The 14,393-nt window shown below is 42.8% G+C and overlaps 1 protein-coding gene across 2 annotated transcripts in view; it reads right to left on the bottom strand.

The window, feature by feature from the left end:
• Positions 1-13,155: 13,155 nt before the first annotated feature.
• The window catches only part of LOC137640238 (uncharacterized), a 61,946-nt gene continuing 60,708 nt past the window's right edge, over positions 13,156-14,393 (bottom strand). For both annotated transcript variants that reach the window (XM_068372808.1, XM_068372807.1), the window contains exon 5: positions 13,156-14,130. In XM_068372808.1, the coding sequence (XP_068228909.1) occupies positions 13,288-14,130 (843 nt within the window). In that variant the 3' untranslated portion in view covers positions 13,156-13,287. The remainder of the gene's footprint in view (positions 14,131-14,393) is intronic.

Raw genomic sequence — 14,393 nt, 5'->3', positions numbered from 1 at the left:
GCCTTTCTCCCCTGTAAACTATAAGACCCTTTTCCCTCCCCCTTCTGTCCTTTAGTGTTGGCCTAGTTGTCACAATATTCCTTTGGCCGGTATTCTACAATCAACCCCGTTTGCCGGGGTGACTGATTTACCGGCCGGGTTCCTACAAGCGAATGCCCCGGGGGGAAGGCTGAGCCGGCCCTGACAGCTGCCGGTGGGAAACCCATTACTGTATACTGTTGAGAATTCTTCAGTCCTCTCTTGGACTGCCATCCACAAACCTTGCAACCGTCAGTACAGCCGGCAGCAAAAATTGTGGCTGGATGGAAGCTAGAATCAAAATGCATTCCTCCCCTTCCGTTAGAACTCTCATTCTGGGAAGGAGGCAGTAGGCGGCAGTAGCCCCCCTACACTTCCAATTATTGTGCTAAACCATAATAATACAGAATCCTCCTTTCCATTCTTTCTCTCTCCCTATCAGTTAGGCACTAGCCTAAACCCGGTAGTATACCGGTAAAACTACAGTATATGAAAATACAGTAGCCAGTATATCTGCAGTATATAATAATGCAGCAGTTAGAAAACTACAGTATACAATGATACAGTAGTACAAGTAATTCTAACATACTCTGTGTATCCTTTCATAGTCTATTGTTGAGACCGTATAAAATGTTGAGGTGAAGTATTCCTTCAACACCCTGATGAATCTTTGGATCATCGGGACAATTATAAATCACCGTTCAGTATTAATATTCTACAAGTGGAGGAGTTAGTGTAAATATTCACTGACTCCAGCTCTACGTGCGGGAGTTATTCCCCTCTGTATTTCCCCTCATAGGGAAATTAAAATATTAATATTGACGGAGGTCACAACAATTGCCTGGAGAGGAAACACAGATATGTGTCTTTCCTATTTCCTTTCTAGCTTACTATCCTAAGCTATTAAATATAATAGTGAGCAATACTATTTTTAAATGTGCATTTATATCGATGATATGAATAACCCTATAATCATTTCACCATTTCTTTCCTTACAGGAGGAGCCAACGGTGAAGTGTGCAGTCGTGTTCTAACCACAAGAGTAAGGACTTTTGTGGGCATACGATGTGCAGGTCTAGTGCCCCCTGCTGCATCGTATCTGGATCCCTGAGGTATTGGGACCTGAAGGGTTGCTCCATCTGCTCGGGCCTGATGACCGAAGGATTTGGAGAAGATATCCCTGACACTACACAGTCAAGGGATACAGCAAGAGAAACTTCGGAGGTGGGTAAGAGGGTTCCAGAAGAACTCTCCGGGACCTTACCTACATAATGAAGCTTTGAGGTGCCTTCTGTTCCCTAAGGCCCAATCCAGCACGGTTGTGCCCCAAGTACAGGTCAAGCCTCCCTTCATCCAACTGACAGTGGATGCAGATATTAATAAGGCACTGGAAAGCATGGACATCCACCAGGAAAGGATGTCGGAGGTGTCTCCCGACACCGAAAAGGACCTTCTACAAGAAGACCCTGAAGATGTGGTTCAACCACCTACGGAGGAAGATGGATCCGTGTCGACGGTAACTGAGGACCCTCGGTTTCCCGTGACGGCATATCAACCTGTGCCGTCAACCTCTTCAGCCCCAACTCCCCATCCGGATGCGCTGATTGGCAGGAGCGAAGCGCTCCTAGAGTCGATTCAGCAGATGATGGCAGTGTTCCGGAAGGAACAGCAGGAGATTAAGCAAGATCTCAGAGACGAAGAAAGAGGTAAGAGAAGGGAAACGCTCTGGTGTTTCCAGAGGCTTTACTAAGCCTCTTAGAGTTTCTGATTTACCTCATTGCTCCGAAACCAACTCCTGGAGGTACACGGAGCATATGCCTATGACGAATGGGAACCTCTATATCTCCGAGAAGTTGGGGGCCAAACCCCTTGAAGATCTCCAATTCTGGCCTAGTCTTTCGGCACACCCAAATTGTTACGTGAAACTGCGGGATGAACCAGCATCCTGTGAGGAAACAGAACCGAAGGAAGTCATTGTCTTTGAGCATGACAAGGCACAGGCTATTCTGTCCAAGACCCTAAAGGGAGCCGGATATACCAACTCCAAAGTCTCAGCATTGAGCAAGAGGCATCCTAACTTCATTGCTCCTTCCTCCAGAGCTTTCCCCTTCTCGGTGAAAGCTCTTGACTGTGTCATGAGAGCACTCTATGTCCAGTAGAGTGTCTTAAGGTCTATCTTCGAAAAACTTCAGACTTCAAGGAGGGAGAGCTCTTCTGAGGCGAAACCTCAGGATCAAACTTATCCCTAAAACAATTGAGGGGGAAACTCACCTACTTTATTCGCAGAGCGGATCGTGGAAGTGTACCCGCAGGTCACGATCCAAGAAAAGTTGCTTCTTCGTTGAACTTCTTTCAACACATGGACTTTGATAGGCTCCGCTCATATACGGGTTGGAAATCATCTAGTCTTCTATAAACATTATGCGAACCAAGTGCACGAGATAAAACACTCTGTGGTCATAAAACCTGTCGTCAAGTGATGCAATGAACAGTGGACTGTTTTCGGACTCAACAGTGTATCGGGTAATCAGGTGTTAGCACCCTCAAGTGTAATACCTTTTAGTAAAAATCACTATGGTGATTTATAGACTGTTCTATATAGGTGCAGAATCTAACCAATAACACCAGTGCTGTGTGAATATTTGTACACAGTGTTGAAGCATATCCAACATCTAAGTGAAACTAAACAAATTAGCTTCACATTATTGAGAGGCATTTTAACAAATGAATTAATATATGTATATTCTTCCTTTACAGGTTAAAAATATATATATACCAGGATGTTCATATATGAAGACTAGATTCCTTCTCACGATACATTACTATCTTTTGCTTTGGTTATGAAAATAACAACAAAAGAATGTATCTGCGTCTTCTTTATCCTCAGAATTAGGAATAAAGATTTCCAGAGCCTTTCTATTTTCCTTAAAATAGATACCTTGTTAGTAGGATTTCCAAAGAACAACCAGAAGTTTCCCTCGTGTTCCTATGGAAATGCTAACTTTGAATCCTTCTAGCCGAAGTCGACAATTTCCCTGCAGGGGGCAGGAAGCTCTAAGTTAGTTCCAAACTTAGCGGATATGACAAATAACGGTAATGTCATATATATATATAAAGGTCTAGGAGACCATATAAGGAACTCATTCAAAGTAAAGGCACTTGTACAAACCCACAGACATAGAACTTTCAAGTTAATTCTCTGGTAAGCTTCCATCAATCTATTTTTGGGTGAGATAGCCATGCCAAAAAAAAAAAATATATATATTTAATGAAAAGACCCCACCCGAAACTACTCTATCTGCAGCTATTCCAGCTTAAATGCAACTAGGAATAAAGGGCCATAGTAGTACAGTGAGGGAATCCCCTTCGTTCGCCACTCTTCCCTCCCAAAGTTAAATCTAGTCCGGGTGAAGATTGCTGTGTCGTATCGTATATACGTCCCGATATTATGTGATATCCTTAAAGATATATCAAGGATACTCACGCCAGGAGTTAGAACTCTGAAGACCTATGGTTAATTCTCTGGGAGTATCACTGTAGCAAAATATCCCTTAGAAAGCTACCTAAAGGAACATTCCATCAGGACGACATGGCTATCTCACCCATAATTAGATTTATCGCTTTGCTCAAAATCTGTTTTGTACAAACGTACTGAACGCAACTATGGGGGACCAAATACTGTACTGTACAGTAATTGAAAGTACCAAAAAATAATTCAAAATGGCCAAATTATATATCATAAGCACAACCGTACCGAAGGCACCTATGCCAGACACATGTCTCTATATTAGAGAAATAAAACAAGATTTGAACATTCACGCATACTTAAAATGCAAAGATTTAAATAATAAACCAAATACTGTACCTAAAAGTATCAAAAAATTATTCAAAATGGCCAAAATATATTCATACAACCGTACCGAATGCACCTATGCCAGACACGTGTCTCTACATTGGGGAAATTAAAACAAGATTTGAACAATCATGCATATTCAAAATGTAAAGATTTAAATAATAAACGAAACACTATAGTTTAGTGAAGATTATTCAAACTTGGCAAAAATATCTACGTATATGTACGTAATGCAAACACATGTACAACATTAAGGCAAATTTTAAGTTAATATGAAACAAGATTTTAACAAAATTACTACGTAAAGTAACAGGCAACATAATATAAGAATTTTGAATATAAAATGACCATAAACTTACAATTTTATCCATGTTCCAGACTTGCTCTGGGCCGTACCCTTTCTCCACAATGAGGTTCTGAAGTTCGTCAAGGAAACTTGCCGCTACCTCATGGTACGCGAGGCTAACTCCTCAGAAATCTTTATGACGCTAGTTTGAAAAGGTGTCTGTGGGGTTGAGGCACCTTGGCTGGTTGACGGCTGGGGGTCAATGAAACGGCAGTGAAGAGACTTGGCCTTCTCCCGGATGGCGAGCGAGTCGATAGCAATGCTATTGCGGTGCTGGTCTTCAATCCAATTAAAAAGGGCATTTTCCATCTTAAGCATGCCCTTTTACCTAACCCCTGATACAACTTTAGCACTGCGAGGGGCACAGGCTACAACTGCCGCTCTAATATTACCTTCAGTCTTCTCTATGTACCACACGGTACTCTTGTTGACACCTAAGTCTCCCAGTGGCAGTGTACTTCATCCCTTCTTTACATTTATCAAGCACTTTCACCTTTTCTTCAAGAGTCATGACCTTCCGCTGCTGTTCGGTAGTACATTGAGAAGTAGCAGAAGCACGCTTGGGGACCATGATCTTGAAGCAAAGGCTTAGCAAAAGCAAGGCAAAGTCAGACAAAGCACGTGAATTAGGAGACCAAGATGAGACGTGGTACACGTGAGGTGGCAGGCAGAAGACTAAAGCAAAGTCAGATGCGGGAGTGTGAATACGCTGGGAGGAAAAGGGAGTGGCGAGAAGCATATCCAGTTTAAAGGAGCGGGCTATTTGAAATTGTCGAGCACCGTGAATTCTTATCGCTAGAGAGTTATGGGGTCCTCCGACTGGTCAGACAGTACTACATAGGACCCTTCTCTCTGGTTAAGGTTCTTTCCCTTTGCCTACACAGACACCGAATAGTCTGGCCTATCCTTTACAGATTCTCCTCTTTCCTCATGCACCTGACAACACTGTGATTAATAGACAATTCTCTTCACCCAAGGGGTTAACTACTGCACTGTAATTGTTCAGTGGCTACTTTCCTCTTGGTAAGGATAGAAGAGACTCTTTAGCTACGGTAAGCAGCTCTTCTAGGAGAAGGACACTCCAAAATCAAACCATTGTTCTCTATTCTTAGGTAGTGCCATAGTGTCTGTACCATGGTCTTACACTGCCTTGGGTTAGAGTTCTCTTGCTTGAGGGTACACTCTGGCACACTTTTCTATTTAGTTTCTCTTCCTCTTGTTCTGTTAAAGTTTTCATAGTTTAAATAGGAAATATTTATAGCATCCTGCTTTTCCAACTAGGGTTGTAGCTTAGCATATAATAATAATAATAATAATAATAATAATAATAATAATGTGAATTTTAGTCTAATAGGTATTGCATTGTCTTTTGACATGTGAAACAGAAGCCATGGAAAGTATTGGCCGACTGTGTATCACAACAGTTGTGTTGTCACTCATCAACATTATCGAGTGACCCTTGACAGTGTCCATGAAGTGGAATAACACTAGATAGGCTGCTTTCAGTTCTAGGTAATTTATGTGGAACAACTTGTCTTCCTGTGTCTGTAAGTTAACTCCAAGAGAAAGGTATCTGGTACATGATGATCAGATTTATGAATTCAGGCCAATGATCCACCATTAAGGTTTGGGAGGCTATTCAAGACCAAAATTCAACTATGGAAACACTTGTAGTTGCATTTTTAATTAAAATCTAATTGGTTGGACAGCAAATTGGAAGAAAAGTAGCATGAACGGAGGTATAGTAAAAGGCTATAAATATGTTATTTTCATTAGTAAAATAAATTTTTGAATATACTTACCCGATGATCATATAGCTGTCAGCTCTGCTGCCCGACAGAAAAAACCTACGGTCGGAATACGCCAGCGATCGCTATACAGGTGGGGGTGTACATCAACAGCGCCATCTGTCAAGTAGGTACTCAAGTACTCGATGTCAACATAGAACCAATTTTCTCCTCTGTCCACTGGGTCTCTATTGGGGAGGAAGGGTGGGTCCTTTAATTTATGATCATCGGGTAAGTATATTCAAAAATTTATTTTACTAATGAAAATAACATTTTTCAATATTAAACTTACCCGATGATCATATAGCTGATTCACACCCAGGGGGGTGGGTAGAGACCAGCATTACATGTTGACATTATTTTGAGCTAAGTATTCCGTATTTCATTTTAGCAGTTATTCAAAATAACAAGCATAAAATAAATAAGTACCTGGTAAGGAAGTCGACTTGAACAATTACTCTGCCTTTTTAAGTACGTCTTCCTTACTGAGCCTCGCGATCCTCATAGGATGCTGAGCGACTCCAAGGAGCTGAAGTATGAAGGGTTGCAACCCATACTAAAGGTCCTCATCAAAACCTCTAATCTAGGCGCTTCTCAAGAAATGACTTTGACCACCCGCCAAATCAAGTAGGATGCGAAAGGCTTCTTAGCCTTCCGGACAACCCAAAAATATTAATAAAACATTTCAAGAGAAAGATTAAAAAAAGGTTATGGGATTATGGGAATGTAGTGGTTGAGCCCTCACCTACTACTGCACTCGTTGCTACGAATGGTCCCAGAGTGTAGCAGTTCTCGTAAAGAGACTGGACATTCTTAAGATAAAAGACGCGAACACTGATTTGCTTTTCCAATAGGTTGCGTCGAATATACTTTGCAGAGATCTATTTTGTTTAAAGGCCACGGAAGTTGCGACAGCTCTAACTTCGTGTGTCCTTACCTTCAGCAAAGCTTGGTCTTCCTCATTCAGATGGGAATGAGCTTCTCGTATTAACAGTCTGATAAAATAGGATAAAGAATTCTCTGACATAGGTAAAGATGGATTCTTAACTGAACACCATAAAGCTTCAGATGGGCCTCGTAAAGGTTTTTAAAATAGAACTTAAGAGCTCTTACAGGACATAATACTCTTTCTAGTTCATTTCCAACCATACGATAAGTTTGGAATATCGAACGATATTGGTCAAGGCCGAGAAGGCAGCTCGTGTTTGGCTAGAAAACCAAGTTGTAGAACATGTAGCCGTTTCGGATGAGAATCCGATGTTCTTGCTGAAGGCATGAATCTCACTGACTCTTTTAGCTGTGGTTAAGCATATCAGGAAAAGAGTCTTAAAGGTGAGATCTTTCAGGGAGGCTGATTGAAGCGGTTCAAACCTGTCTGACATAAGGAATCTTAGAACCACGTCTAAATTCCAACCAGGTGTAACCAAACGACGCTCCTTCGTGGTCTCAAAAGACTTAAGGAGGTCTTGTAGATCTTTATTGTTGGAAAGATCTAAGCCTCTGTGACGGAAGACTGATGCCAACATGCTTCTGTAACCCTTGATAGTGGGAGCTGAAAGAGAACGTTCTTTCCTCAGATATAAGAGAAAGTCAGCTATTGAGTTACAGAGGTACTGGTCGAGGATACGGATACTGACTTGCACAAGTTTCGGAAGATTTCCCACTTCGATTGGTAGATTCTAAGGGTGGATGTTCTCCTTGCTCTAGCAAACGCTCTGGTTGCCTCCTTCGAAAAACCTCTAGCTCTCGAGAGTCTTTCGATAGACTGAAGGCAGTCAGACGAAGAGCGTGGAGGCCTTGGAGTACCTTCTTTACGCGTGGCTGACGTAGCAGGTCCACCCTTAGGGGAAGTGTTCTGGGAACGTCTACTAGCCATCGAAGTACCTCGGTGAGTTATTCTCTCGCGGGCCAGAGGGAAGCAACTAGCGTCAACCTTGTCCCTTCGTGAGAGGCGAACTTCTGCAGTACCTTGTTGACAATCTTGAACGGAGGGAATGCATATAGATCTAGATGTGACCAATCTAGTAGAAAGGCATCTATATGAACTACAGCTGGGTCCGGGATAGGAGAGCAAACTATTGGGAGCCTCTTGGTCATCGAGGTTGCGAAGAGATCTATGGTTGGCTGGCCCCAGGTGGCCCAAAGTCTCTTGCATACATCCTTGTGGAGGGTACAATCTGTTGGAATTATTTGTCCCTTCCTACTGAGACAATCTGCTATGACATTCAAGTTGCCTTGGATGAACCTCGTTACTAGTGAAAAGTCTAGACCTGTTGACCAGGTGAGGAGGTCTCTTGCGAACTCGTACCATGTCAGAGAGTAGGTCCCTCCTTGCTTGGAGATGTACGTCAAAGCAGGGTGTTGTCCGTGTTCACCTCCACCACTTTGCCTTGAAGGAGAGACCTGAAGCTTTTCCAGGTCAGACGTACTGCCAGTAGCTTCTTGCAGTTGAAATGCATTGTCCTTTGACTCGAGTTCCATAATCCCGAGCATTCCCTACCGCCTAATGTCGCACCCCAGCCTACGTCCGATGCGTCCGAGAAGAGAACGTGATTGGGAGTCTGAACAGTCAGGGGAAGACCCTTTCAAAGGTTGATAAAGTCCTTTCACCAAGTCAGACCAGACTTTATCTTTCCGGAAACCGGGATCGAGACCGCTTCTAGCGTCTTGTCTTTTTCCAGTGAAAAGCTAGATGATACAGAAGAGGACGGAGGTGTAGTCTTCCAAGTGACACAAATTGAACCACGGATGACAGTGTCCTAACCAGACTCATCCACAGCCTGACAGGGCAGCGTTCCTTCTTCAGCATCTTTTGGATGGATAGCAGGGCTGGGGGTTGATCGTCTTGTTCAGCAATGTCCTCATCAGAGGGTTCCTCATCCGAAACTGATGAGGAAACGGCAACGGAGTGGGCAACGTCTGACTCGCTGAATCCGGTCGCACTGGTGGATGCGTGACGGAGCCGGACACAATATCATGGTACTGCTGCACAGTCTGTGAACTGTCAACCATGGGGACGCGAGGAAGTACAGCGTCAACCCGAAACTGTCTAGACTGTCTGGGTTGTGCAGTCAACCCCCTACCGGGTTGCTGAGGTTGCCGCACTGCGTCACAACAAGTCACCTCTGCTGGTTGTTGAACGTCTTCCTAGTGACACACTGAACGTCCACAACCACCTCCGAGAGTCGCTTAACGTCAACGTGCGACTGGCAACCCACACTGGGTCGCATCGGTGGAGGAACCACCTCAACTGGCGGACGCGAGTAGGATACCTCAGCGTCAACAGGGCGCACAACCAACCGGTAGGAAGGTTGTTGGCCAGAAGGTTCTTCTCCGTAAAAAATCCTCTATCAAGGACACAAGCTTGGACTGCATGTCTTGCAGCAAAGCCCATTAGGGTCTACGGGAGCAGGTGTGGCAACAGACGGGGTTAGCGACTGAAGCGGAACCATTTACCATCCCTGGAAGCTTTGTTATGCTTTAATTAAAGTCCATAGGAGGCTAAGCAGCTTAAGGCTCCTCTCCAAATGACAGAGTCCTCAAAGGAATATCAGTAGGAGGGAGAACAGCACTTTCTCATCCACAGGAACCATGTCCGAGAAAAGCTAGGTTATCTCAGTGAGGGTCTCACTGGTGCATAAGCAGCAAACCAGAAGGCAACGTTATGTAACTGCTTGACAGTCTGTGAACTGTCAAAAACTGAACTGTCAACCACAACAGGTGCGTGAGGACATACAGCACTGGTGCATTAGCAGCAGACCAGAAGGCAACGTTATGTAACTGCCTGACAGTCTGTGAACTGTCAAAAAACTGAACTGTCAACCACAACAGGTGCGTGAGGACATACAGCACTGGTGCATTAGTAGCAGACCAGAAGGCAAAGTCATGTAACTGCTTGACAGTCTGTGAGCTGGCAACAACCAAAGCTGTGTGGGGAAGCCTCAACTCCTGACTGACTAGTCTGCTGCGGGTGAGTGGCGGTAACCACAGTGGGTTGCGGAGGCTGACACACCGTGTCAAAACACGGCAGCTTGTGGTAGCTCACGCACGGCAACGGAGTGCTCCGTGTGTCTGTGGGAGTCAGCATGCGTCTGGCAGGGTCGACTGCGCATGGGTGGAGGAGCTCTCACAACAAGAGTGTGGGAGCAGGCAGCCGCAGCGTCTGCTGGGCGCACAACCGTGGCAGGTTGTAGGCAAACGGGTGCATCGTCAACCTTCTCCGCAGTCGGAGTGTGGGAGCAGGCAACAACCAAAGCGGAGTGGTGGTGCGTGGTGGGGACTGCCGTGGGTTGCGGAAACTAACGCATCGCGTCAAAACACGGCAGCTTGACTCCACCTTCCCACTGCTGATGCGGTAGCTCACGCATGTCAACGGAGGGTGCCGCACGTCGGCTAACGTCAACATGCGTCTGGCAGGGTCGACTGCGCATCGGTGGTGGAGCTCTCCGCAGCCGGAGTGTGGGAGCAGGCAGCCTCAGCGTGAGCTGGGCGCACAACCGTGGCAGGTTGTAGGCTAACGGGAGCAGTGTCAACCTTCTCCGCACGAAACGCCTGCATAACCGCAGCTAACTGAGTCTGCATAGACCACTTAGGGTCTACAAAAGCGGCAACAGACGGAGCTACTGTCCGTTGTGACTGAGGGTCTAAAACAGCTGGTGCGGCAACAGACGGAGTTACTGCCTGTTGCGGTACCACCTTGCCTCTCTTGGGAGGTGTGCAGTCGTCGGATGACTGCAGCGAGTCCGAACTGACCCAGTGGCTACACCTGGGCCGTTGGACTTGCGCGGAAGGGACCGACTTGCACTTAAAAAGCTGCGAGATGTGGTCCATGGTTTCTTACGAGAAACCTCTTCCGCAGACGAGGAATAAATGGGCTCTCTCGTCTTTGTGTGGGTGGGGCGATCTTGGGTAGATACGCCCGAAACCACGGAGGGAAAAAAGTCTGTTCGTTGATCAAGGCCTGTGGAACCCATAAGTCGTTCGACATTACTTCTCCCCTGGGCTTGGGAGCTTGTAAGAGGTCCCGGACTAGGTGAACGACTGGCACGAACAGACGAACCCTCGGACGCAACACTGTAACACTTTGCGCATATCACTTTATCACTTTGATTTTCTGTTTTGCACTTATTTCACTGAAATCGAAACTTTAACTGATTTCTACCTGAAACACGCAATCCTATCCTTCATTAAAAGGTAGTAATTGCGAAAACAGTCGTACAATGCAACAGAAAACATATATAAAGATAAAGAATTCAGTGGCTGGGAAAGACTAAACACTAGATCAAATAAACTACGTTTACAATCTCTCACCGCACATAGCCTGGGAACAAGAATAAAACCCTAGAAACGTTTTACCTTCTTCCCCTACAGCGACTAGGGAGGAGAGTAAAAAACGAGAACAACGTTACCAGCTTGAACGAAACGTTTATTCTCCTCTCTCTCCCTCCGTCTCTATCTCTCTCTCTCTTTCTCTCTTGATTTCGCTCCTGAGAGAAGAGCCCAATTATATATCGTTAAAACATGTTATTTGCTAAAGGAAAAAACTGAAAGTTTTCCAAATAAAAAGTTCCTTTAATTTAGAATTTAAACCATTTAAGCTAAGAAAGAATGAACGAAACGCCAGAATCGGTTTACTCTTACTGCAAAGTGAAACCGTGATACACTCTCTCTCTATCGTAACGATAGAGCGCATGTTGAACGTCCTGAACGTCAACAACTGCGTAGACTAAAAACTAAACGTTAGTTCATCTTTGAAAACAGTACGAGACTATCAAAGAAATTCTTTCATAAAACATTAAAATTTAAAAAGTATTAAATTCTTTAAAGGTAAATACGATATAACGGGCTCAATGTTAATTAACTTCGGTTCCAAGTTAGGACCGCCTACTATCAGGAAAGGTCGCATATAAACAAACATAAAAATTTATTGTTATATGTTTATAATAAATGGAAAGTTAATCGAAGAGGCCTATAAAGGCGGAGAGATATAAAATATATAGATCTATAACGTGTTAAGCAAAATTACCAAAAACCTAAACACACTTCCGTCTAAGGGAAGGGTCGGCCATTTAAAAGTGAAAGAGAGTCCATACTCTCTTCGTCACCATAATTAAATCTATCCAAAACGAGTTCAAGTTTTGAAATGAAGATAAAACCCCTGCATAGCGAAAGCCCAAAACTGGAATAGTGTACTTCACCAAATCGTTGTGAAAACCAATCCAGTTAGTAACAGCGTATTTAGTAGGTCTTGCCAGTGGCACGACAGAGAGAAAATTGGTTCTATGTTGACATCGAGTACTTGAGTACCTACTTGACAGATGGCGCTGTTGATGTACACCCCCACCTGTATAGCGATCGCTGGCGTATTCCGCCCGTAGGTTTTTTCTGTCGGGCAGCAGAGCTGACAGCTATATGATCATCGGGTAAGTTTAATATTGAAAAAAAAGAGTGATAAAGGAATAATAGAATAAACTAGAATGACACTTCTTCCACTACATCGGCTATTCGATTGGGTCTGTTTGATGTGATGGAGGATATTAATTGAAAATCTGCAAAAGCCTCATTCAGTAGGTAAGGATTGAATAAGGAAATAAGGGATGTCTACTTCCGGAAATTAAAGAAACTTTTCAGTGGCTTACCAACTTAAGGAGATGGGTGCCATGATATATAGTTAGCTAGTAATCATTCTTGCTAGTACTGAAGGGGAGCAGTAGTAAGACTAAACAGTAACTGGCTTTCTTAGAAATATTCATGTTTTACATTCTCTAATTTAATGAAAATAGGTTCATGTGGTCTTACATTTGCAACATCAGGTAATTGCGAAAGCCAATGGTAATGTAGCAGATGGCAAAAAGACCATGAAGTTTAAGGCCAGTCCTCGAAGTTTGGTCCTTTTAAAGATAAATTTTTTGCGAGCCCATAAAATGAAGCACACTTGTCTTCTAATTTCTGAGCAGGTACCAGGCAAAACCAGTTTAATTTGCTACCTTTTTTCTTTGTTATACATTGGAGCTCATCATTAAAGAAAGTCATTGTTTAACAACTGGGATTAATTGTTCTCTACTAATCCTCATCTCGCTTAATCTACTTGATAAATCTAGTCTCTCACTGAACCATAGTACAGTAGTTGAAGGTCCCTGAAAAGCATAAGGTTTATATTATAAGACTTTATTTTAAACATTTGTAGATATTACTTCCTTTTAAATTCTGGTATCTAAACAGATGTAGATTAGTGACTTTAATCTCTAATTATTATTTATAATTATATTTTTTAAAAGTAATTTCTATTTTTTTCTTGACCTTTTCAAAGGTCGTAAAATTTCTTGCCTCTTATTGATATCAGAAGTCTCTTCACTAGGGGTATTACTCTTTACAGCATTCAATATCTGTTCCTGAGTTTTAAGAATATTTTCCTGTATCTTTGACAAATTCTTCAGTTCTTTATTAATACTCAAAAGTGTTTTCAGTTTGAGTCTTTCCTGTCTCTTCATATCATCACTAGGAAAATATTTTGAATTTATAGTTTGAAATGTTGGTGATTTGTTCAATATTAACTTTGGTTCAGATATTTGCTTCACTTCATTCTTTCCAGACAATGCACCTACAACAGTTATAGGTGGTACTTGAGAAGCATCAACACCATGAACACCAGTCAAATCAGGAACAATTTTAAAAACCATAGGAACTGTTTTTATACTAGAACCGACTTCTCTTTGTGAATCTGTTTTTGTATTTCCAGTCTTAGACATTTTTGATTTAGGTAATACACTGGCACTTTGATGGGATGCAACATGTCCTTGCGCATTAGAAACATAATCTTTACCTTTGAGAACACAACTACTATGCAGGGTAACAAATGGCGGCCCTGGATGAAAATCACTTGTAGACGTTTGAGCTGATGGACACGTAGTGACTTGAGGGGATACATATTCATTTTTTGGCATGAACGAAGATTGGTGTAAAGGCGGAGAGTATACACTTCCAGAATGACTGCTGTTCTGCTTAGTACATGTAAAGGATGTTTCCTCTTCTTTTGGGTTATGACAGTCAACTTCGCCTGAGTGATTAATAGTACCTTTGTCTTCTTGCAAACCATAATCAGTGTCTCCATGGAAACTATCAATCATCTGTAGAAAAAAAGTGTTAAAAACTGTTATAGCATTTATCAAACAATAAAGTATCTTTAACCCTTTGAGTGCTAACCCCTTACCAAATATTTTTGGTGATTAAACTCCAGGCCCACCTCAACTCATATAGGACTTGAAATTTTTTTTTTTACCATATACCAGTAGCTAAACAATTTTCCTTTTTACTGATATATAATTTTACATAATTTGTTATATTTTCATATACATAAATATTTTAAGAAAGAAAAAACTGGTAATAATGG

Source organism: Palaemon carinicauda, chromosome 4, assembly GCF_036898095.1.
Source record: "Palaemon carinicauda isolate YSFRI2023 chromosome 4, ASM3689809v2, whole genome shotgun sequence".
In the NCBI taxonomy this organism is placed as follows: domain Eukaryota; kingdom Metazoa; phylum Arthropoda; class Malacostraca; order Decapoda; family Palaemonidae; genus Palaemon; species Palaemon carinicauda.
The sequence above is the reverse complement of the archived record's forward strand: the minus strand, read 5'-3'. Positions and strand labels throughout refer to the sequence as shown.